The sequence below is a fragment of the Protobothrops mucrosquamatus genome, unplaced genomic scaffold, assembly GCF_001527695.2.
Source record: "Protobothrops mucrosquamatus isolate PMUCROS unplaced genomic scaffold, P.Mucros_1.0 scaffold10, whole genome shotgun sequence".
Classification (NCBI taxonomy): Eukaryota; Metazoa; Chordata; class Lepidosauria; order Squamata; family Viperidae; genus Protobothrops; species Protobothrops mucrosquamatus.
The window spans coordinates 1,097,134-1,124,031 of NW_015386397.1; the positions used below are offsets into that span (position 1 = coordinate 1,097,134).

The following is a 26,898-nucleotide window of genomic DNA, read 5'->3' on the forward strand; positions in this document are numbered from 1 at the left end:
TTCTCTAGTCTGAGTAAGGCGCAGACCCAGTGATCAAAGCCAGTTTCAAATGAGATGTCTTAATTAATAAATCTCCATCTTGAATATCCCAGTGATCGTCAGAAAGGAAGCTATTAAGTTTTGACCTATACGAAATTTGCTTCTTCTCCGAAGGCCTTTCTATTCAGGGAATCAGCCAGGGCTTAAAAATGAATTGATGTTAAGCATGTGTGGCCCGTCATGTATTTAAATTGTGCTATCTATGTTCAGCACGCTGAGTGACATTGGCTGTGAAGATACTACATATGATACTACATATCACAAATTATTTCTGGGATTTCTTTTTTTAGTCCAGTGTGTTCTTGTCAATTACATGTTCACGTCTGATGGGACCCAGGAAGCATGCTTTCTGTGTCATAGCTACTGCTCTCTGGAACAATATCCCTCCTCCCTCTCCCCAGGATACATATGGCTCTCATCTCCATCAAGCCCTGGCGGTGCTCTCAAGCCTGGGATTAGAGTCTCTGTGGAGCCACTGTCTTTATGAATTTCATTGCTGTTGTTTTGTCTGGGCAGTTATGTTGTTTCAGTTGGATACATATTGGATATATATAGAGAGAGTCTTTTTGGAGCCTTAACAAATCCAATAAATAAAGAAAATAAAAATGAAGTGCAGGAGAGGGAGGCACTCCATTGCACTAAATCATATTTTCAGCCTGACAAAGTGAGAGTTGAGTGCAATTACCCAGGTAAATGTGTCTAGTTTTCTGATCTAGATAGGATAATTCCACTTGGTCCCAAATTCCTGGGTAGCTCACATAAGTGGTTCCTGTGTAAAAAAAAAAAAAAGTGCATACAATCTTTAGCATTCTGATAAAATACAAATCAACAGCCACTATACCTTTTAATGCTGTTTGAAAATATTGTTTCCTTTCTTCCCAGGCTCTCACCTCTCAGTCACATCAGAGAAGTGTGATTAAAAGCTTCTGTCTCGGCTTTGTGAAGAGACATGAGGGGCTGAGGGTTTTTAGGTGTTAAAAGCAAAGGCGGAGTGATGTCTTCCCCAATGGTACTTACACATTCTCACACTCACACAAACACAGATCCTTAGCAGATATGCTCCAAACAGTGGAGAATGCTTTCATGTTGTGTTGAACAATTGTCATGTATACTCCCTGTATACGCAAGGAGATGGACAAGAAAAATACTTCTTTCAATATTTCCATTTTCAAACACCAGAAAAGGCCTGAACAATTCAGCATTATTTTGAATTCCTGCATTACTCTGAGACAGTGATAATCAAACTCTTCTCTCTCAACTGCTTTTTGCTGGAATACAGAGAGAATAAGGATTGTGAGATTTATGAAGGGGGAGGAGGAGGAGGAGGAGGAGGGGGAGGAAGAGATGATTCAGAAGTAAGAACCAGAGATAGTAGGAAAGAAAGTTCAGCTGATATAAAAGGGAACAAACTGAAAAAAATGGGAAATGAAATGAAGAGGCAGAAAGCTGAGATCAAGAAAGAAAGGGATTGCACTGAAAGCAAAAGGCAGAGGGGGTGATTATCTGGGCTATGCTTGGACAATATGACTATCAGAATCAGAATCTTCTACACTTAATCAATTTCCATAAGTTGCAGTTGACGTTCAGTCATTTTCTAAATGTGTAAAGGAGACAATCTTCTTCTGTCTTTTCCACTTTTCTAGCCGAAAAAAATGGTTGGGGAATTCAAAGTGATACAAACAAAATGTAGTCACTAATGGTCAGAATGACTTTATCTCAGTCTCCACTTTTTTCTGCCTCTTTTTCTCCCTCGACCAACTGGCTGTGAGGAAGAAAAAGGAAAAGGATGTGAAAGATGGCACATGAAAGAAGTCCTTACATGCAGAGCTGTTTTAGCAAATTATCTTGGAACAGGTGAAAAAATCAACATTTCAGTCAATGCTTATTCAGAAGACAGTTGACTGTGGTTAGTTCCCTCCCTTTTTTCAAGCAAATATATTTAATTTTAAGCATCTTAGTCCATTCATTTATAGCAACAGCAGCAACAACAACAACAATACTTGGTTGATTAATCATTAGCTCATATCAGAATTTATTCTAACTAAATAATGCCCTAAAACTAAGAAACCAGCATGGCTGCATAAAGAACTCTCTGATAAATTAAAAGATAAAAAGGACTAGTATAGAAAGTGGAAAGAGGGGCACATAACTAAGTCAGAATATCAACAAATAGCCCGAGCCTGCAAAGATGAAGTGAGGAAAGCTAAGGCTCAAAATGAACTAAGGCTTGCGACCAAAGTCAAAAATAACAAAAAAAGCTTCTTTCAACATGTAAAAAACAAGAAAAAAGTGAAGGAAATGATTGGTCCATTAGTGGGGGAAAGTGGCAAGAAGGTGACAAGCAACAGGGAGAAAGCGGAACTATTTAATTTGTTTTTTGCATCTGTCTTTACACAAAGGGAAAAACAGACCAACCTACCAAAAATAGTGCCATAAAAAACAGAATAGAAATGCAAGTTAAGATAGGCAAGAAGAGTTAACCAATGTGGTCCTCAATGGAACTGCATCTACATGGAGGGAAGTGTGTAGTGGGATGCCCCAGGGCTGTTCTGGGCCCAGTGCTCTTCAACATCTTCATCAATGATCTGGACAAGGGGATAGATGGGGAAATCATCAAATTTGCAGACGACACCAAGCTGGCAGGAATAGCCAACACTCCAGAAGACAGGCTTAGGATACAGGAGGATCTGGACAGACGTCAACACTGGGTGCTATCTAGCAAAATGAAATTCAGTGGTGAAAAAAGTAAGGTTCTACATTTAGGCAAGAAAAACCAAATGTACAGGTATAGTATAGGGGGTACCTTGCTCAATGTAGTAACTGTGAGAGGGACCTTGGAGTCCTAGTGGACAATCACTTAAATATGAGCCAGCAGTGTGCTGCAGCTGCCAAAAAGGCCAACACAGTGCTGGGCTGCATTAACAGAGGGATAGAATCAAGATCACGTGAAGTATTAATACCACTTTACAATGCCTTGGTAAGGCCACACTTGGAATACTGTATCCAGTTTTGGTCACCATGATGTAAAAAAGATGTTGAGACTCTAGAAAGAGTACAGAGAAGAGCAACAAAGATGATTAGGGGACTGGAGGCTAAAGCATATAAGGAAAGGCTGCTGGAATTGGGTATGTCTAGTTTAATGAAGAGAAGGACGAGGGGGGACATGATAGCAGTATTCCAATATCTCAGGGGCTGCCACAAAGAAGAGGGAGTCAAGCTATTTTCCAAGGCACCTGAAGGCAGGACAAGAAGCAACGGATGGAAACTAATCAAGGAGAGAAGCAACCTAGAACTAAGGAGAAACTTCCTGACAGTTAGAACAATTAATCAGTGGAGCAACCTGCCTCCAGAAGCAGTGAATGCTCCAACACTGGAAGTTTTTAAGAAGAGACTGGACAGCCATTTGTCTGAAATGGTATAGGTTTCCTGCCTGAGCAGGGGGTTGCACTAGATGACCTCCAAGGTCCCTTCCAACATCATCATCATCATCATCATCATCATCATCATCATCATCATCATCATCATCATCATCATCATCATCATTATTATTATTATTAGAGACTGACACATGTGAAAGGTGTAAAACAAAGTAGGGAATAAGCTATTAAAGCCACAAACCTTGCCAATGGTAAGCTCCTGGAGCTCCAAAATAGACGAAGTTGTCTGTGAAGCCACCACTGATGCCCATTTGGCACATGCCTGTATTCTCCAAGTCTGAGTTGGCAGCACACATCTCATTATAAGTTTGCCACGAATCATTCACCTGATGGCGCAAGTCATTGCTATGGATATAGCATGTCCCTACCATGCGTCTCTGATGTTCACTGCCAAAAATCCGAGTGTACCGGTGAGCACAAGCCTTGAAAAATAAAATTAAGCAAGATTTTAGTCCGAAGTGAAAGAGACTAAGGAATTCCAGGTTCTGTGAAAGACACTCTATATGGTTTACACAGCCTACCATAACACATATTTTTAAATTTGTTAACTATATCTGACTTTGTACTTCTTAAGTATTAAACCGGAGTTTAAAAATCACAATGCTTGGATTTTTACGGTATCCTAATTCATATCATGGCTTTGGAGGGGAAAAGCCTTCTGGCTTGGAAATTCTCATTCATATGGGGTGGAACTGAATCCAAATCATAATCAAACTTGAGATAACCATAACATTATATTAAGCTTTTCTATAGGAATAAATGACACAAAGAGATTATCCACTGTTAATTTTGTTGAACTTTGTTCAAACTGTGATTTGAAAGTCCTAGAAATCCTTCTACACAAACAACTTCAAGCATCAGCTATACCCACTGAATAGCAACAGGGAAGAAAGGGAAAGGAAGGGAAGAGCAATTATGCAAGTTTCCTGAGAAAGCTCAACTCCCTGCAAAGGAATCACGCAGATGACTTCTTCTGTTACATGGAAACAACTGGCCCAAGTGGTATCCGCAGCTTGTTCACCAAGACCATCTTGCTTTCCCTGCCCAGAGCTGTTTCTTGAATTTCTGCTAATTCCTCCTGAAAATGTTTTTGAAAGATTTAAATGTGCTGATATGACAGAGGATCAGAACAGTCAAGGGCTGTTATTGCCTAGAAGGTAGAAGTGGAGGTGGTTTACATGTGGGAGAAAAGGCAAGGATAAGCCAAGAACGGTGCGCCTGTCTGGAGAATATTTTTAACGATGACAGGTACTTCTGTGATACTGTAAGAAGAGACAAAACAGGTAGTCCTCTAAGGTAAATTTCCTCACTTATATGAATGGAATTTGACACCTTATCCCTAAGTTGATAGGACAAACTTGCATTCTGACTCGCTTGAGCACCACATCATGGACTTAGGTAGGAGCATTCTTATTTTCATCTATTCATCTTTGCTAATTAAATATATTTGTTACTGGTCTTGAAATACCTTCATAAAAAAACACAGGTCAAGGTCAGATAACATGCTAGTATAATACTATTAATGTTGGACTGCTTAGATTACTTTTTTGTATTTTCTTGAAAGGGCCTCAGATTATCTAAGACAAGCTCAGAACTCAGATAGCTTGCCTTAGGCCTAGCAAGGGTTCTTCTCTTGACTGGCTTAGAATACTTACCCTAGAAGTTCTCAGTTTTGGTCCCTAAATAGTATCAGGTTTTCTTTATCTCAGGAATAAATATTCCATATTGTGGAGACTGCTACTAAGAAGGTACACTTATGGAATCCTATTTTCACCACATTGTGATAGGAACCTATTGTAGGCATTCTTGGGATGAAAGCACAGGGCAGGTGGGTTCTGATTGAAAAAGACTATTCTGCAAACACATGGGTTCCAAGTCATGTATGGCTTTAAAAATTAAAGTCAGCACTTTGAGTTGGCCCTGGAAACCTATCGGTAGCCAAAGCAGCAACCTCAACATAGCTGTCACATTGCTGAACCTAACTTCTCCCGTCAGCAATTTGCCTGCTGTATTTTGAACCAACTGCAACTTTTAAATCAACTTCAAGGATAGCCTCATACTTGCATAGGGCAGGTAGAAGGGGAATCTAAGCATAAGAAAACAAAGTTCTCTGTTCACAAAGGAAACCTTTTGGTTAGATCCAGCAAGCCTCTATTAAAATTCCAAAGGTTTTCCTCATCAGAGTTCTGAGGTAGTTATGGAGCAAATGGTATGGCATTATAGCAGCACATGGGATAAACAGCAAGAAAGCATAGGAAAACTGGACAGCTTATAATATTTTTGGTCCAGTTTCCCACACCACTGATTCTCCCCGATTCACATCATTAGCTCAATAGATAACTTTAAGGCAGAAGGGAGGATTCAAAAGCAGCAGAAATCATCTCCTCTCACATATTTTATACTCACCATTATTCGCCCATAAGGCTTACGTTGGCTTGCTACCACCACCCCCAGCCACATGTCTTCAACAATATTAGTTTGCAGATCACCTAAAAGTACAGGGAACGAAAACAAAAACAAAACCCCCAAAGGAAAAATATGATTAGAAAAGGATCCACCTTCTTGCCATATTCCCTTTTTTATATTGATTTTATTAAACATCACAGTTGAATAATAAAAACCAATACAAACTAAAAGCATAAAAGTATAGAAAGAAAAAAATAGATGCAAAAAAAAAAAATAGAGTAGAAAAGAAAAAAATAATATAGGAAAGAAATGAAAAGAAATATATAAAGAAATTACTTCTACCTTTATCACAAGTATAAACAATTTTAATAATTTATCAAAGGTCACTTTGGTTTGCATATTTCCTTCTAATCACTTTTGGAAATTGTTTATTTGCTGCTTTTCAGCTAATGTTTGCATCAACAGGTTTTACAGTATTGGGTGAGTTTCCTTCAATCCTTACTTAAAGAACTTTTAAATACAAGTGTAAGCACTTAAAATATTATTTAATAAACAGCAAAAGGATGATTAAAAAATTCATATGTAGATAATTTAAAGGACTGATTTTAGAAAGCTACACTTGGACTAAATTTGAAATAAATGTGGGAATTATAAGAATCTTTCCTATAGGAAAATGCTTTTGTTTTGAATAAAAAAAACTATAAGATTAAAAATTGGACACTAGAGGGAACTAGAAGTAAAGAATACAATTAAAGAAGAACACTGGAATTCAATTTACAAATACAAAATGAAGTAAAATATTCTAACATTTTGAAGGGTATTTTAAGAAGTTAATTTTACGATTTTCTGCCAATGTAGATAGATTGTGCTTATAAGATGTTAAGGAAGAGAAACAAGTTTTAACTGACAAGATTGAGACTTATTTGAAAGTGAATTTAAAGACAGGCCATAAGAATGACATGGGAAAAGATGTTACACCAGATATACAAAAGTAAACTGGTTGATGTCTTAATAATTAAAAGGGATATACAAATAACAAACCAAGAGAGTGATCTGGATAATTTTCCTATATTAGAGTTACCAAAGAGGCTTGTAAAGCTTTGAAGAATTTGGTGAGAAAAGTCAAAGAAAAATGAAAGGAAATCAAGTGCTAAGATATTATTTGAAGGGACTAAAATAAATACTGTTAGAAATAAAAGAAAGATTTATAAAATTGTTCATTTGATCAAGGCTAAAACAGTCATGTTGTTATCACAGGTAATTCTTAATAGATTTTGCTTACTTCTGGACTGAATTGATGAGGCTTTAAGGATTTGCTTACAGATAAGAAATAGGATATGGGAATAAGATATCATTTGTTGTATTTTAAAAGATGGTGATAAGCCACCTTCCTGCCAAATTTCAAACCCCAAATCAGTCCTTTAGAATTAATTTTCCTCAGTCTTTCTTATATTAAGGGAAGCCCAGTTTCATAACTGCAAGAAACATAAGTACTGGAAACAAAATCGAAAGCAGAATGAATTTGAAGTCAATCATGCTACAGCTACTATGGATTGATGTTGGTCTTAAAAGTTCCACAAGGCTCTTTATTACTTTGTGTAACAAAATAAAACAAGCCTATCCTTTCTAAAGATATTTCATATTTTGGTATAACCCCACTAATCATTAGCTTGCATTGTTTTAAATAGAGCATTGCACCCTACTTCAGGTAAGTTCTCCATTTGCACATTTACATACTTTTCACCTGAAAGTCCACCTGTGTACAATCACTGGGATCTGCAGTCAAAGGACAAGCATACATAGCACCTGTCCGTGTTTTATTATCCATTTTGACAGCCACATCACGGGGAGCTCCAGCAAGCATCCTAAAGAGGGCAGAAACATTATTTGGGATTACAAGAAATTAAAGACAGATTCTTCATAAAAAATCGTAGCAAATTTGAAAGCAACAAATCTTTGTATACTTTACATTCATTGTTCCTATTCTAGTACCTTCAATGATTTGATAGAGCCACTAATTCTCATGAATAAAACGTCTTCAGTATAGATGGTGATCACGAGACAATTACAAAAGTAATTTTTCAGACAAGTGGTCACAGGGCTTTATAATGAGAAAGTACAATCAGGAGGAAAAAAATAATGCTGGGCTTGATCTTTTTCAGTGGTTAAGAATCTCTCTGACACAAGAGAAGAGTGCTTTCTGGAAAGTGCAAAATGACATTCTCATGTCACTGAGGAAGCCCAACTAGTTGAAACATGCTTAGTATTTATCAGGTGGGGGGTGGGGAGAGATCCAATTCAAAAAATTGTAACTTCTAGGCAAGAATGAACATCATTGGAAATTAAACACCACTTAGTGTCAAAGACACCTTTTCTACTTGCTCCACTTATATCCTGATAGTTCTTCCGCTCTGCATTTGTTTCAAAAGACATATTTAATTCCGCCTGGTCTTAAATAAAGCTCCAAGTGGCTCACATTAAAAAAAAAAATCCTAATGTATAATTAACAATGCACCATCTCCAAAACAATCTATACCACTCAAGGCCTTTCCTCAAGATCTTAATAGCTATTATGAGATAGGATAAGCCAATGTGAAGCTAGACCTAGACTATAAGGAGTGTTTGCGAAGTTACTATATCTTATTACTGTATTTATTACTTTTGAAAACTGTTCACCTATATTCTGATTAATTTCTGATTATACACTGTGAAGCCACCGATTATGACTTAGTTTTCAATACAAACCAGGTCACAGCAGCTTATTCCACAAGCCATAATACCTATATAGCATTATGAGTAAACACAACCACTGACTCAATTAATTTGGAATTAAGAAGTATATGCCTATAGTTCCACCTTGTATTTCACACAAGTTTGGAACTTTCTAGCATGTTATGGTTCAGATAATCCTCAACCTTCAACAGTTCACTTAGCGATCATTCAAAGTTACGATGGACCTCCCTGGGGGTACTTGCAACCTAGATTCAAAGTTCCAACAGCCACTTCCCCTCCTGTAACATGACCGCACTTCAGATGCTCAGTAACCAGGTCGAATTTATGGCTGTTTGCAGCATCCCATGGTCACTGGGACTTGGCAAAATAGCAATAGCACTTAGACTTATATATCGCTTCACAGTGCTTTACAGCCCTCTCTAAGCATATTGCTCACAACAATTTGGATCCTCATTTTACCGAACTCGGAAGGATGGAAGATTGAGTCAACCTTGAGTTGGTGAGTCTCGAACTGCCAAACTGCTGGTAGCCGGCAGTCAGCAGAAGTAACCTGCAGTAATCACCCCATAGTGATTTTGGTTTGCTTAATGACCACAGCATTCACATAACAACCACAGCAAAAAAGGTCATAAAAACAGGATGCTCATATTGGAGATCCAATTTATAATCATCATGAGTTACAACCATGATGGGCAAGCTCCATTTTAGTCGTAACTCGAGAACTACCTGTAGTATCGTTCCACCCTGAATTTGACAAGAGCCTGGAATTTTCAAGCATGCTATGTTCCTTTGCTTCATATATAACCCAACTACCACCACTTTTTAGTCATGACCTATACTATGTATATGATGAAAAACCTTGGCTAACTACACATAATATTGGGCACTGATATCTGAGTTTCCAAAACATAAATTCTTCTAACTTAGCACTTAACCTGATATCATACTTGATCAGACATTCCCAAAATCAGCTAGGCTGCTTTCTCCAAATTATGGCCCTCCAACTGCTTTAGGGCTTCAAATCCCAAAATCCTAACTGGCACCCAAGCTGTGAAATACTGAAGATTATAATGTCAACACATCTGACGGGTTGCCAGCACATAAAGGTCTGTTTCTGAATGTGGCTTCTTCTATATTAACAAAATATGACTTCCATCTAAGTACATAAGTAGCTGGCCTGCACGTTCCCTTGCTTTCCAGAAAACACAGCTGTATTTTTTCAACACTGTGGGCAAAGTTTCTATATTATGTTAGACAGAAACAAGTTAAAAATATGCCAAAACATTTAACCGTGGCAGATGACATAGTGTAAAATAAAACATCAAGAGCAAAAGTCATGGAAATGTGTGTGTCTATTCAAGAAAGGAAGGGATGGGATTGAAAGGATGTATGATAGAAAAACACGAGAAGAATGTAACTATTAAAAACGCCCAATCCAAAACAAAGAGATTTTCAGGTCAAACTCCCGAAAGTAAAAAATCTCTAAATTCTCCAAAGCTTTACAAGGGCAAAATGAGAACACCCATAAATAAGCGTTGGTATTAATAGACTTGGGGAAATCCAGAATTTTGCAGCGGGTAGATGTGTGCATGTTCATCTTATGTTTGTGTGTATGTGTATGTAATTTTTAATCAAATGTGTATACTACCTGATTCTCAATGACTCTTCTTATTTTAAACTCATTGTTGTGTTTTCCTTGATTTAATTGTGATTTGTCCAAATACATTAACAACAATTTTAAAATAATAAAAAGATCCAAACAGACAAGCATCTAGTTCAGTGGTGGCGAACCTGTGGCACGTGTATCAGAGGCGGCATTCAGAGCCCTCTCTGTGGGCATGTGCGCCATGCCCTGTGGATGGCAACCGTCCCTCTTCAACCAGCTGCCCGCTAACTCACCGAGGTCCCACATGGCCGGATGCATCCCAGCACGGCTGGTTTCCCTCCCCCCTGTCCCATCCCTCTTGACCTCGTATGCTCTCCTTTTCCTGGGCACGACCCACTGCATCGCCTCCTCAGCTGTCAGCCGTCCATCCAGCTCAGAGGCGGCTTCTCTGAACTGCTTGCAATGGGCTGCAGAGCCCCACAGTGCACTGGTCGAGGGGCTGACAGGCTGTGGCTGCTGACAGACACTGTCGGCCCCCATGCGCTGCTCGCTGGCCTCTGTGTGCGAGGGCTGACGGTGTCAAGCAGCAACCACCCCGGCCCCTGCCTCGCCTTGCCCTGTGACAATGGCACCCCCCCCTGCCTCGCCTTGCCTCGCCTCATCCCACAGGACGAGCCTCCTGCCCACTGCCCCACCTGCCAGAGACCCCCTGGATCTCCCCAACCCTGCCCCCACAGACGTCCCTCCCCACGAGCAACATCGAGGTGACCACGCCCACCTTGGCCACACCCACCCACCCTGCCATGACCACCATAGCCACGCCCCCCAGTGGGCCACACCAACTTGCCACCCGGCAATAAATTAAGTGGGTTTTGGGTTGCACTCAGTCTCTAAAAGGTTTGCCATCACTGATCTAGTTCATAACCTGCGTGATAAGACAGTTATTGAAAAGAAGAAAGATTGTTCATTGATGTTGCTATTCTAGGTAATGTTATAATTGAGGAAAATAACAGAAAAAAAATATCAAATACAGGACTTGCAGATTGAATACTTATGGAAAAAGAAATCAATTATTATACCAACTGTGATTGGAGACCTTGGAATGAAGCCTTGGTACAGTATCTGGAAATACTGAATTTATCAGATCTGAATACTCTAATTTTACAATAACCATCCTCCTTCAAATTGCCTGGTTCTTAGATGCTATCTTAATAAATGTTAGGATTTGGGTTAGGATTTGAATGATTAAGTTTTCCCCAATCTTAAACTTATCTAACTGTAGATTACCCACATAGCACTGTAATAATCAATAGATAGACAAAAATGCCAAATGAGTCAAATCAGTACATCTGGCTGATTGTGCAACCAACCATGACAACTTACATCTTGTGGCATACTTTTAATGTCATTAACCAACATCTGCCTATCCAGAGCTTTGTGAAGGACTCAATAGGTGAATAAAAATGCAGATCCAGTCTAAATCTGCTGACTATGCATTAAATTATAGCATTAAATTTTAAACTGAATATTTATTTAACTGATTTGATTTTAATCCCATCTTTATTTTCTATAAATAGTCTCTAGTCTCCTAGTCTCTTCATGTCTAGGCCAACACCTTAACTACTATACCAAAGAATAAATAAATAAAATATGGCAAAAAATGGTAACTTGGATAAGGACAAAGCAAAGCTTCTTCATTCTCCCTTATCAAAGACCTGGGCAAAAAACAACAGCAACAAATCTTCAGTGTCTTTCTAAACAACAGTAGAGGCCACCCAGATCTCAGGGGGAACCTCATTCCAGAGGGCAGCTGTTGCTACAGAGAAGGTGAGCTTCTGGGTCGTGATGATGTTTAATCATAGGAAATCAGAGTACTCCAACCCTGCAGGACTGAATTGGCAGGGGCAGATGTTTTCGGAGATAGGAGGCTCCTCAAATAACCTGGCCTTATACCAAGTAGAATTTTATAGATAACAACATGGATATTGAATTGTACATGGAAGCAGACTGGCAACTAATACAATTTATGAAGCAGAGTGTTATATGGTCATACCACATGGCACACCGAGTGTGGGGCATATTTCTGAAAAGGGAATCACTCCCTCTGGGCCAAGTAGGATTCTATAAATCATACCAGGGTGGCGGCCTCATCCAAAATAAGACCACGGATAAGGATAGCTTTGTTACAGATTGATTTGACATTCAAAAGCAGCAGATGAACAGAGAATCACCAAGGATCCAATAGGACCTATTGAGGACCTATTGAGGTCCAATAGAGGACCTATTGAGGACCTATTGAGGTCTATCTGTATTTATTTAAACCTGTCTATCTATATAACTGCCTAAATCAATATCTGGCAAACAAATACAGAATCACTCACAGAATGCCACTTCTATTTCAGCCCTAACAATGTTCCAGTCTTTTCCATGCTTCAGTCTTAAGCTGATGGACTCCTATACAGTGCATATTCCAACTAGAAATGAAGATGGTTTATGAAATTCGGACTTCCGGTTTTGCGCCTGCAGTGCGTGGCCACACGAGAGCGGATCTCTGTTCCCCATGGCTAGTTTTTTCCTGCTTGGGGGACCCTAGATGGGTCTGAAGTTGCCCCGGAGGGGTGCCCTGTTGATCACGAAGTGATGGCAATTGCTTTGTCTGATCCGGGGAAGCCCTCAGAGCCTGACAGGAGAAAGGCTAGCGTGAGATCAGCATCTAGCCCAAGCTGCTTGCAGCCGAAGTCCCAGAGCATGAACCTAAACATTGGTGAACAGCATGCTTGGAATTGGTGAGAGTACTGATCTTCTTTCTTCTATCTACTATCTAAATCCTTGAAAAGATCCCCAAAGCAAGATAACTTCCAGAAGTGAAGGGAGGGGACTATATCCCCATTCCCTTACAGATGGAAGCGGCAAATTAACATTAAAGGAGGGAAGAGATACATTAAAATTTGATTTAAAATACTTCAGTCTGGACAAATTTAGGAACTAAAAAACTATCAAGATTATACCCTAAATTTTTTTGATGGAATTATAAAAATATATAACAAAAATAACTTTTTGATTGAAATAAAAACTGAAAAAAGAAATAACTGCAAACATCTAGTGGAGACTCAGAGAATAGAACACTAACAATAAGGACTCAGAAATTGGCAGAATGCCTAGAAACAAAGAAAAAGTTGTTCCTTTGAATTGCAAATAACCTTGAAGACAGCTGGGAACAAAGGAAGAGCCAGCTATAAGATTAAAAAGTGCTTGAAAGAAAAAAAAAACTCCTGGACTGTTGCTTAAATCTAAGAACTGTTTATTGAAAAGAAAAACCTTTGCTTTTTTTTTAATTAAAAGTTTTATAAAAATTACAATATAAACCCCCATACCCCCAAGCCCCCTCCCCCTCCCCCACTTCCCAAAGCTGAACACAGGGTTACAAATATAATAATAATAATCTAACTAACATTAACCAACTATTTAAGTAACCAAGTCCATAACGCGCTTTAACTCCCCTTTAACATAAATTTAAACAAATTAAAATTAAAAACAATAATAAACAAATTAACAACCTAATTGTTAAACAATACAATATTAATACTAAAAATAATAATAATATCATATAATTAAAACTAACAAAAATTCCACTATAATAAACTATTAATAACAATAATACTCTAAAATTTACTCATAAGCCAAATGGAACTTTTTAGTCCCATATTTGTTCTGAATATAATCTATCCATCTTCTCCAGACCGAAATGTATCTTTCTTGTGAATGATCCTTCAAGTAAGCAGAAATCTTGGCCATTTCTGCTAAATTTGACACTTTAAGCATCCATTCTTCTATAGTAGGCAAGCAATCCCTTTTCCAATATTGCCCAACCAATAACCTTGCAGCTGTTATCAAATTCAACATCAAGTTAATTTCTTTAGTATCACCATCTGTAATAACACCCAGTAGAAATAATTGTGGAGTAAATTTTATCTTTTTCTTAAAAATCTTTTGAATGTTCCACCAAATCTTAATCCAAAAAGCTTTTATATCTCTACAAGTCCACCAAATATGGAAATAGGTAGCATCCAAACTACCACATCTCCAACATTTGGGCTGTAAATTAAGATACATACAAGACAACTTTTTAGGATCCAGATGCCATCTATAAAACATTTTATAAAAATTTTCTCTTAAATTCTGGGCCTGGGTAAACTTTACATTTCTGACCCATATTATCTCCCACATATCCGAAAAACCTTTGCTTTTTGGCTAATCTTTTAGAGGAGAATTTGTAGGAAGGATTTAAAGTGGCTTAACATACTGAACTGTAATTTTGAGTGACTGATAAATTGACTTTTGAATTAAAACATTGATGAAAGATTATTTGAAGGGGAGAGACATCATGGATATCACATACATATCAAAAAATGACAGGATGCCACATTCAATATTTTCTCCTGAAGGACGTAGCCTGGAAAATCAAGGGCCTCCAGAAGCAATACTTCAAGGCAAGATAAATACTTTCCCGGAGGAAATATATGTTAGGACAAATACAAATGACAATACTCAAACTACGAGAAAATCCGAAACAACTTTGATAATTTAAATAAGAATATTTCCAATCTAAATTTACAATTAAAAAACACCCAGGAAATAACAACAGAGGCACAAATAAATCAGACAGCAGACTACAAATTAGAAGAGTATGATCAAATTGATGAAACAACAAAGGAAAAAAATTACAATTTGACACAAACAGGAAAAAATCTTCAAGGTTCTGATACAACAAGAAAAATGGAATTATCAGGGGAACTATCAAAGTTTGGAAGACAGAAAGTATTTATCTTACTTACTTCATCTTTTGTATTCCCAACAACATTTGTAAAAATACAGGAACTGCTGGGTAAGCGGATTACATCAACCTGGAAAATTACTCGGCAAAAGAAGAAGACCAGAGACAGATACAAGAGATTTGACTCACTCTACCAGATGGATTATTACGTGAATAAACACTTGTTTGAATATGGCTAAAAGAACAGAGAATTTTGAACACAAAGGGGCCTTATATCAAGAAGGATAAGAGTTTTAAGTAATATAGTATGTTTTATAATATATGAAATGTTAAAATAGTATGTTGATGTAACTTTTATTAATATATAAGTGAAATATAAACTGATTAAAAAGGATGTTATATCTAGATATTATAAGATAGATAAAAAGTATAGTATTTTTATAATTCATGATATAAAATATTGGGAGCCTGTACGTAAATGGGAAAATTTAGACAGTTAGATGAAAAAATTATGACTGATAAGAATTGGATTGAATATAAGGGAATTTAAGCAAACAAAAATTATAAAAATAGGATGTATGCTGAACCAATCAGATGATGGTTATGAGAATAATATAAACTGAAAAAAATGTTACATATAGAGATTATTATTATTTGTATAAATATAAAAAATGCCTATATCTAATCATTTATATATTGAAAATATTAAGAATTATATTTTGGCTAAGATTGAAGAAGGAGAATACAAACGGGAGAAGGGAAGATCAAAGAAATGTATCATTAATTAATATATTAATTATGTAATTATCAAATTTAATTATTATTGATTGTTAATTAATTATTATTGTCCTTTTTTTCTTGTTAAAATATAAACCAAGACAACATGCTGTACACCAGGCACTGGAAATTGTTATAGTTAAAAACTAATAAAATATCTATTAAAAAAAAGATGGTTTATGAAATTCCTTTATGAATTACAATCTATCCTCTATTGTGGCCACACATGATGGCATAATCGTGCTTACCAAACTCCCCAGACTGATGAGCCTCTTCGCTTCTTTACCTATACCAGGAAAGCAAGGACCATTCATTTTCTTGGAGGCCATGTGATTTTCACTGATAATCTTTTAGAGACCGAGTGCCCAAAAGCCGTTCTGTCCCCATGCTGCACTGCCCACCTCACCCACCCGCAGGGCCACCCACCGCTTCCATAGCCCGCAGCATCATGTGCGCGCGATGGGGTGCGAGGGCGGAGTCTTGTCCTTGGCTGCACTGCTCTACGCAGGCTACGCCTGGGGGCGACTCTCCTCTGGGGGGACTGCTGAGGGGGGGTGGTGCCCATAGAGAGGGCTCTGAATGCCGCCTCTGGCACACGTGCCATAGGTTCACCATCACTGGTATAGGTAGTCCCCACTTACAATCACAATTGAGCCTGGAATTAGGCTGTTAGTCACTGGGTCGCTAAATGAGGTGTCCTCGCTTAATGATCATAATCCTGGCTATGCAGTTGTAAAGCCTTTAAGTATGGGCCTTTAAGAGACGCACATGGTTATCAGATCTGCATTGCAGCACCTCTCAGCTCACTCATGGCCTGCACTGGGCCTCCCTAACCCTAACCCTCACTCTCTGAGGCACCCTTTGTACAACTTCCTACCTTGGGGAAATAGGATCAAGTTCTTCATCCCTTCAACTTGCATTTTTTACTGTTATGGTTGGGGACAGCTCTCCCTGCTAGTGATAGTGAGGCTTTTTCATCTCTTCAAACTCCATCTTCTGGAAGCATTCTGTTTTACTTTCATTTTCTAAATTGTTCAATTCCTTGGCTGCTTTGGTCACCACAAGTTAGAATCATTAGGGGAGAGCCATGAAACCAGATCAATCTATGTTCCAATAATAAAGGAGACAGAAAATAGGATCAATGACTTTGTACTAATTTGGTGGCTTCATAATTATATCCTCATCATAATCTTCTGAGTTATTTCCTGTTCTGGCTCAGGTTCTACATGCTTCAGCAGGCCTCACCTAGCCAGGCAGGACTGTAATGCCTCAAACTGCAGGATGGCAACAAAAAAAATATGTAATAATAAAAACTAAAAAAAATAAGAGGCATCAGAGTGAGGCAGAAGGGCAAATGTTGCCTTTCCAACCATTTTCTGTGCTAGATTCAAAGCAGTTCCTGTTGCTCCTCTGAACATGACACATTTCCACCAATCCAGCAGAACTCAGAATCAGACCATTCATCTGATGGTCTGTGCTAGCTGGGGTAACAAAGGCACAAAGCCAGGAAAAGTGGATGACAAATTACAGATTACAGCTCAGTGCAGTGGATGAGCCCCAACTACCTTTCCTTGCCCATGCTGGGTGATGGCTAGGACTGGACCCAGGCCTGTGTTTTTCCACTGAGATCCATCTTTTCTCTTCATCTAAACCTGTGCCTAAGCCACACAAGTTATTTTAGCACCAGGTGAAGAAAACCCAATAAGCATTCCCTATTTCAGCAGTAAAAATGCAATCAGAATTAATTAGGTAACATTGAGCTCCTCTTTCATTAAAATCAACTGTCTGGGGTGATTGTTCCATTCCTCTTAAGAATATATGATCCTACAAACTCTTCTACAGCACTGGAGACATCTCTTGGAGCAGAAAAGACTTCATGAAAAACTCTCAAACAATTAGTGCCTATATTATTGTGTGGATTCCTTGCCCAGGTCTGCTGGCCTGCAAGACCAAAAGATAGGCCATGATGAGAATTGAGATCACTTAAAGACTAGGAACTACAAAGAGCAGGGTGGGAGCAAGGATTTATTTCAGTTGAAACATGGGCATGCTGCTTGGTTCACCAAGTTAGAGAATAGATACGACATTCTTGTTGTCAAAGAATAGAAAGCTGAATAACCCAAGCTCTAGGAGGGAAAAACTATACAAAGGATTCAGAAGCCATTAAGCCATGTCTCTTGATTAAACTAGAACATGATGAGTGTGAAGATACCATCTCCATGATTCATAAATGAGGATGCCCGCAAGCATCCTAGCTTTGTTCTAGGATAAGATGACTTCGGTGGAAAATATTTCACTTCCTGGGAAGAAAAACCTGAGTCACAAGAGGAAGCTTGCTTGGGGATGCCTGCAAAGTTGCTGAGTGCAGATCAGCTTCCTTTTCCAACAGTAGACATGGTAAGAAAGAATGAGCAGCCATGATTTAATCCTGTTCTGATTAATCCAGTAGCTGTGAGTGAATAAAACAGACCATTTATGAAGATTAACTTCCTCCACTCCTGCCAAGCACTTAGAAATTTTGTTTCTCACATCCAGCCCAAATGTATGTATATGCTTAAGAAGAAATGGAGGAGGGGGGGGTGCAATTTGGACATGATAAATAAACAACAGGGCAAGAGAACGACAACACTTACTATATATGCAACAATTATTAAATAGAAGAGTAGCATTTATATCTACCATATGGATCCACAAACAGTGCTAAATCAAAATTTGTTAAAGAAGCCCATTTCATACATTGTGAAATCATATATTCATAAATTCCACAAAGCCATAAGCCAAAATCTATAAGCTAAATCAGTGGTTCTCAACCTGTGGGTTGGGACCCCATTTGGGGTCGATCGACCATTTCATGGGGGTCGCCAAGCAAGGCTGTCCGCCATTTTTTTTGTCCGTCATTTTTTTTGTCCGCCATTTTTTCCCCCTTTTCCGGCGGGTGCCTTACCTCCCTTGGGCTGGGCCAGCTGGTGGTCGGCCTGCTCGGTCTCTGCCGCTTGCCAGCTACACCTCAGCCGGCGCAGGGGGCGGAACCACGCATGCGCGGCGCTCCCAGGCAGGGAAAGTCCTCGACTTGCGACCGGTTGGGTAGTCCTCGACTTAAGACCGGTTTAGTCCTCGACTTACGACCAGTTTAGTCCTCGACTTACGACCGGTTGGGGTCGTGGCATTAAAAAGGTTGAGAACCACTGAGCTAAATGGTTGGCTTCACACATTATGCCAAGCTAAAAACAATCTCACTTTATTATGGCATAGTGGTAAGAATGCAGTATTGCAGGCTAATTCTGCTGACTGCAGGCTGCCAGCAGTTTGGCAGTTCGATTCTCATTGGCTCAAGGTTGACTCAGCCTTCCATCCTTCCGAGGTCGGTAAAATGAGGACCCAGATTGCTGGCAAACTGCTTAGAGAGGGCTGTAAAGCACTGTGAAATGGTATATAAGTCTAAGTGCTACTGCTATTATGACTAAATGCAATGTATGAACTAAGTCTCAGGAAGTACTGTATCACCAGGGGGAGGGAGCAGAGGGGAGTGAGGATAGGAATGGAAATGGTTTCCTTCCTTCAATGTTTTGCTTCCCATATTTAACATTACAGTACTAAAACCAGGGCTTTTTTTCAGCCGGAACGCGGCGGAACCGCGTTCCGGCACCTTTTTCCGGGCCGGCCGCACCGGAAATAGCCCCTCCCGCACCGGAAATAGCCCCTCCCAAATTTTACTTGCATTCCTGTTCTCTAAAGGGGCGGTCTTAGGGTTTGATGAGGGCGTGGCCAGGTTTGAGTTCCGCCACCTTTTCTCTGAGAAAAAAAGCCCTGACTAAAACATAAGCAAATCAGCCCAACAAAGAATTCAGCTGAGGAAAGAACAAACCCAGGTTTTCAAGCTAACCCATCAAGCAAATAAATGAGTATTGCTGAAAAAACAGGGAAGCATATTTTGCTCACCTTTCAAAGCTGGTTTTAACCAGCTATCCAATATTTTCTCTAGATGAAACCAGAACTGGATGCTACTTTGGACTCTATAATTCTAAATATATAAGAGCTTTCTGTTCACAATAAATCTAGCAGATGACAAGGCTCAAGGAAGTTCAGCTGGTATGACAAGGAAATAATTGGATAAAGCACAATAGCTCTGAGTGAGGGGCAGCATGACATAGGACTAATCCTTTATATGGGAAAAGAGGAAGGAGGGGAAAAAAGTTTGAATGACAGAAGCAGAGTGTTTTTGCTTTTAACTTCCATTGTATCGGCATTCTGTGCCTTGGAGGTTTTGTTTTGAAAAAAGGCTTTTGCGCTTGCCAAGTGTAAGAAAACAACAGGAGAAACAAAGTGTGTGGGGGGGTTGTTGAGAACAGCTACTGCTTTAAACAAAATCTTAATCCTTGCAAGGCAAATATGATGGCAGCCTCTAAAACGAAGTTCTCCAACAAAGGAAAGGAAAAGGAAAATTGAAGAAAGAGACAGTGGAGCTAATTCTAGCTATACAAGTTCAATCCTTAAGAACAAATGGATGCAAAATCAGAATTGAGAAGATAACAACAGATAGCAAATGCTGCCTCTGAAAAGAAGCTGAAGAAACAGAAGCTGCTTCAAAAAGACTGGGCAGACTACAAACAACAGCATAACAAAATAGCAGCAATGGTGGATTGGAATATCTGCAAAAAATACTATTTATATGCCAGAAAGAAATGGTGAGATCATAAAACAGACAAAGTAATTGAAAATGAAGAAGCTAAAGTGCAGTGGGACTTTAGAATTCAAATAGACAAACACATGCCTCAGAACACCCCAGACTTAACAACTGTCAATAAGAAAGGTAAAAAAAAAATACTGGATAGTGGACATTGCAATACTTGGAGACAGCAGAAGAGAAAAGAAAGACCTGAAGAAAATTCCAAAATACAAAGACCTTCATATAGAAGTAGAAAGACTGTAGCAAAAGAAATCAAAGATAGTACCAATTACTAATAGACACCTTGAGTGCAATCCAACATCTAGAGCACCACTTGAACACAATTGACATTGACAAATTCATCATCAGTCAATTGCAAAATATAGCTTTACTTGGAATAGCTTATGATTTGCAACGATACCTTAAATACCGTCAAACAACATGGTCTTGCCTATGGTCCTTGAGAAAGACTCAATAGCTGGATAAAAATGTCCAACGCAGTCTAAACATCTTGCTGACTGTGCAACCAACCATAATTTATCAAATTTGTATACACAATCTAAAATCTGCTCACAATTTTGTTTTAAAAAAATTCCATTTGGATTAAAAAGAAATCATATAGCCCAAACAAAAATTCTATTTTCCAGAGGCTAGCAATTAATTAAACAAATAAAAAGCCATTAAAACAAGCAATTTAAAGTTCAGGAAAAGTACTAAAACAATAAATATAAAATTATTTAGGTATAAATCTAAGTCTATTGCATTGGAGGAAAAGACCACCACACAGATAAAGGTTATAGAGCTCATTTGCCTCCTAAAAGAGATTCACAGTTTGGACTGTTATCAAAGGCCTCATCCTCATCCCAGCTAGATGCATTATCACGAATTGTTAAACATAACACAGTGTGCTTATTGTGCTGTAGCCTCTTCTCCCTATTTTTCAAAACAACAGGTAATGGTTATTGCAAAATATAAGAGAGCTGCAGACTCCTGTCTTATAACAGGGCACTTTTAGTCCTTTGTTGCTTTTTTGATGTTAGGATGTTAGAAGATGCAAGATCCATCATACTGAATGCCTGGGTTCCTCAAACAGCTCTACTTTGTTTTTCCTCTTTTAAGCTTACCTAGGAAATAATCAATGTTTATGATCCTGAAAGAAATTCAGAGAGAAGAGAGTATAGAAACCAAGCACAACAATGAACTGATGGGGAACTTAGAGATGGGAGAGGTCAAGAAAGTCCTATTCCAACTCCCCACAGCTTTTGGGGTTACCTAGCAGGGAATAATATAAATAAATTACTTTTGAAATCTGTTTTATTTGCTCATCCTACATGAGATAGAGATTGGAAAATCACCTTTCAAATGGGAGGGAGGGGGAAGAGAGATATGGATTCAAACTCAGTTCAGGAGCTAATCTCATTGAAGACTTCGGAGTCAATCACATTCAACCTAAACCTGAACCTAACTCAGAAAATTGCTTTGATGATCCCTTCTCTATCCCTCAAAAGTATGCCACTTGGAACTCCTTGGGGGGGAAAATGGACACAAACTATTTTAATAAGAAGAAACACTGACAGAAACAAGATTCCATATTTTCCTAATTTAGGTGAGGTTTTGTTTTATTACTAACAATCATACAGAAATATTGAAAATATAGGTGTACAAACTTTTCCTAACTTAATGCTGGGCAGAAAAGTTAGCTAATGACTGTCTCTATCTATGCTCAATGGAAATGATCCAACAGGACCGGAAAGCCCCAGATTGAGGAAGACTGAAGCATAATTTCTCTGAGCATCTCCTTCCCAGCATGAGGCGAGGCCCATTTATAGGACTAGAGGGCACCCTCAGGGAAGCCAAGTGTAAACCCAGCAAAGGAGGCTTCATCAAGATGGACCTCCAGGTACCAAATTCTGAACAAATGTCATTCTTCCTTATCCCATTCATTCTGAGGCTGGTCTGCCTTCAGCTTGAGTAGGAATCTGCTTGGGCATTAGAATGCCTTTCTTCCAGACCAAAGAGAAGAGGAAGAAACTTAAAAACTAAACTGACAAATATGAATGGCATGTGCAGAGCAGGAAACCAGGAAAAGCCATTCATCCATGCTTCTTAACCCTGCATATCAATTAAACAAAAACAGAAAACATAGCATGATGGCTTAGTTCTTCCTCCTGCTGGAAAAGAAAGAAGACAAAACAAAATCCTTTCTAAAGAACGTGGAGCAAGAACAGTCCAATTTCACTATCACTCTATAAAAAAAGGCAACATGTTTTTAGCTTTTTCCATCTAAAAGCGAGATATCAACATTGCCCTCCCTCTTCATAAAAAAAACTGGTTTTCCAAAGTTCAGCCTTATGAAGAAATAGGTTCAAAAGTTCTAACGGAATCTGACACTCTGTTCTTACTGGTTTACATGCAGTTCACATATTCAAGTGAACATAGATGTGGCTAGGAACATAAGAACAGCAGCAGTAAAATTCCTAAGCAGTAGTTCTTGCTTTTCTCAGTTTCAGAGAATACATTTTTATTTAACTGTGTTGTACTCCAAAATGGGATAATCCCCAAAAGGACTTGTGTGTGTGTTTTAAGGACAAGCAAATCATAGCTGCCTATATGCTAAGTTAGAAGCAAGGAACGTCCGCAATAACAGGAGCATGTAGGCAAAACATTTGTGATTAATCAGTCAACCTTTAACATATGTAGTCACTGGCTAAAGTTCCATTCTCAGTTTTTTTCAAAAATGCTGTATGTATTTTATGGCACAGTATTTCTATTTTAAACCATTACCTGGTTTTTCTCCATCTTATACACGAAAACCACTCATTATAAATAGGCATTTATCTTTGTTAACCCTGTTCACTTATAAACTACAGATTGGATTTTAGAATAATAAAATGTACAGTCTGGAAGGAACTTTAGAGATCACTGAGGATTTGGGGTGGGGGGGGGGCTTTGCACCCTTAGCTGATTTGATTTTCCAAATGATGTCTACTTTACCTTTACTATTTATTTTCTCCCTCAAATTTCTGCAATCTGGTCCAGAGACATTATTTAGATAATTCCTTGCTATAGGATTATCTTTGAGGAGGGTGTAAAATCAGCCACTCCCTCAAAACTATCCCACCCCCTCAGCCATCTTTTTTGGTTTATTTCTGGCAAGAGAAAGAAATGGATGGGGGGGAAAGCATTTAAAACAGTTAAGAAAAGTTGTATTAAGTTGTATTCAAGGGTAGACCCTCTAAAGCAGGGCTTTTCAACCGGTGGTACGCGTACCACTGGTGGTACGCGACCACCTGGCTGGTGGTACGTGGCGTAGCCTTCCTCCCCCCCGCGTCACCTTCCTCCCCCTCCTCTGCTCCTTCCCAGCTCACTTGTTTGTGGAAAACATGCTGCTTGGCGGCAGCCTGCACAAACCCTATCGAACATGCCCTGCAGAGGGCACGCGAAGAGCGCAGATGCAGAGCAAGGCCCCGCCCTCCCCAGGGACTCATTGTGCAGCAACCGGATTGACTTCTTCTGGTGCACGCAGGTCAGCGAGATCTGTATTGCCCTTCCCCTCCCTCTTCTTACTGACACACGCTAGGAAAAGCCAACAGAACGCGGGGTGGAGGGAGAAACGTGCCAGCCTGACTCTCCCCCTCCCACTGTTTTGCAGCATTTAACCCTTCCCCATTTCCACCACGGCCGGCCTGCCTGCCCGCTAGGTTGAAAAGCCCTGGCTTAAAGTCTGAAACAGCCGGGCTCTTGGGTGACTGATCACCTTTCTCCCCCCCATCTTTTCTACAAACCGGGAATCGTGGCTTAATGGGGGCCTGGAACAGGACTTGGGATGCCCGTGCACCCCTTGGATCAGACAAGCGAGCGGGGCTGATCTCTTCCTGCTAGAGAAAGCTGGAGAAGCTAGGAGAAAGTCAATTATTAGAGGGGGGGGAAGTCACTTCTTCATTTAAGGTAGTTTTGGAAAAGTAACTTTTGTTGGAAAGGAAAGCAGGTTTTTTTCCCCTTTTCTTGGATCGCCTTCTTTGCTTGGCCCTCTGTTGCCTGTATCGCAGGCTTAAAGTCTGAAACAGCCGGGCTCTTGGCTAACTTCGCCTTTCTTCCCCCCCCCCCATCTTTTCGGGAGATGCACCTTTGCAGTGGGTTTTTCCTTCCGTTAATTATCGGAGGTTTGAAAGGCAAGCTGCTCCCGAAGCGTAAAAGTAGAGGGCCCAAACGGTGAGAGTGACGCATCTCTCTGACTCTCTGCTTCAGGGAAAAAATGTAAGGGGAAAATGACTGGGAGAAGTAGCCGGTTCTAACGTAGGTGCCTGAAAATGGGAGGTGAACCAGCCACATCCTCGCCCTGCCTGTGCGCTATCCTCTGCCTCTGCGTGCACAGGCAGGGCCGTGATATGTTGCTGCCTGCCAAAACCAGGCTGGGGTCTGGGCAGCGCAGCACAGGATGAAGGAACGAGGAAGGAAGGAAGGGGAAATGGGAGCTGCAGCGCTGCAGCCTTCCAGTCCCGTGAGCGTCTTTCGGCTCACGGGACTGGAAGAGTAGGAGCCGCTCAGCTGTTGGTCGGGACGCATCCACACTGCCAGGTAGAATAGCGCTGGCCGCTGGTCTCCTTTGCCACCTCGCATGTCATCCTGGACCCCTCCCCCCGCCCGTTCATATCGAGCCCGCGGGGGCTTGACAGGGAGAGAGGGAGGGAAGGAGGAAGGGACAAAGAGGGAGGTGAAGGAAAGGAAGGAAGGGACAATGGGAAAGAAGAAGGGAAGGAAGAAGGGACAAAGGGGGAGGAAAGGAAGGAAAGAAGGAAGGAAGGGACAATGGGAAAGAGGGAGGGAAGGAGGAAGTGACAAAGGGAGATGAAGGAAAGAAGGAAGGGACAATGGGAGAGGGAAGGAGGAAGGGACAAAGAGAGGTGAAGGAAAGGAAGGAAAGAAGGAAGGAAGGGACAATGGGAAAGGGAGGGAAGGAGGAAGGGACAAAGAGAGGTGAAGGAAAGAAGGAAGGGACAATGGGAGAGAGGGAGGGAAGGAGGAAGTGACAAAGGGAGATGAAGGAAAGGAAGGAAAGAAGGAAGGAAGGAGGGGACAATAGAGAGGGAGGGAAGGAGGAAGGGACAAAGGGAGATGAAGGAAAGGAAGGAAGGAAGGGACAATAGGAGAGAGGGAGGGAAGGAGGAAGAGACAAAGGGAGATGAAGGAAAGGAAGGAAAGGAAGGAAAGAAGGAAGGGACAATGGGAGAGAAGGGAGGGAAGGAAGGCAGGCACCCGCCCCAGTTGCATCCCCCTCCACCAGAGACCCACGGATTCCCCCCCACAGGCACCCTGCAGCCTGAGTGATCAGCTGGCCACGCCCCCCACTATTGATCACATGACCCTGGGACACTGTGAACTTTGTAAGTATGAATCAGTTGCCAAGCATCTGAATGTAAATCACAAGACCCTGGGGATGCTGCAACAGTCGTAAGTGTGAAAAATGGTCATAATTTGCTTGTAACTTCAAACAGTCACTAAGTGAATTGTTGTAAGTCGAGGCCTACCTGTACTTTCTCATTTTTTCCTTTTTTTTGTCAAGTTTTTGATACCTTGCTGGATGAGTGGTGGTACTTGGATATTGCCTTATCCGAAAAGTGGTACAATGGGTGAAAAGGTTGAAAAGCCCTGCTCTAAAGAGTATACTTGTTTATAAGCAAATAAAATAGGATACATCATTATCAGGATTGGTCATTGTGAATATTTTTGTATTCTCATCTTTTGAAATTGTACATTTGAAACCTATTTACAAGTTAACCTTTAGAGGCTATTCAGGTTAGGTTTCCAAAGAAACAACCTAGCTGGTAGCGGGGTTAATTTAGGAATACAATAAGGCAGCTCCATTTAATTTTCTGTCCTCTGGATATATTGGCGCTACAAACATACATGGGGGGGGGTAATTAATCCCATTACCCTGCCCAGCTGTCCTGTTCTGAAGATCTACTTTCCATTCCCATGCTAATTTTATCCTTTTTCAGAATTGCAAAAGTTCGCCTGGCAAAACTTCTAGCAAGATGGATTTTTCTAAATCAGAACTCACAACATGACCTTTGTATTAGTTAAGTTTTGAATCTCCAAAGACCTGCTAGCAATTAAAAAAGCTTTCAAACACTTGAACGTGATAAATAAAAGCATTTTATTTAGTTATTTTTCAAGCTATATAAAGGCTCAGTTCAACTGCCCACTAATTAAGAGGATTTTGCAGGTTTCAGGTCAAGTTGATTGAAAGTTTCAGTTCAGCAAGAGAACTCTTCAGAATATTCTCTCCCAACTAAGTTTTTGTTTTAAGACAGGCATTTTTTTTATTCAGAATTCAAAAGAGATATGGAAGTTTCCAGCCCATGCCAGCTTTGAAGCATAAAATATTAGTTATCACTTCCTTTTTTTCCTCAAGCTTCTGCTAAAATTAACTGTTCTGGAATCCTGGCATCGGGACACT

The 26,898-nt window shown here is 39.9% G+C and overlaps 1 protein-coding gene across 1 annotated transcript in view; it reads right to left on the minus strand.

The window, feature by feature from the left end:
• The window catches only part of ITGA3 (integrin subunit alpha 3), a 71,838-nt gene that overhangs the window by 23,048 nt on the left and 21,892 nt on the right, over window positions 1-26,898 (minus strand). The window contains exons 2-5 of the mRNA XM_029283050.1: window positions 7,620-7,747; window positions 5,883-5,965; window positions 3,658-3,898; window positions 725-808 (exon numbers count right to left, since the gene is read on the minus strand). Coding sequence (XP_029138883.1) covers window positions 725-808; window positions 3,658-3,898; window positions 5,883-5,965; window positions 7,620-7,747 — 536 coding nt within the window. The remainder of the gene's footprint in view (window positions 1-724; window positions 809-3,657; window positions 3,899-5,882; window positions 5,966-7,619; window positions 7,748-26,898) is intronic.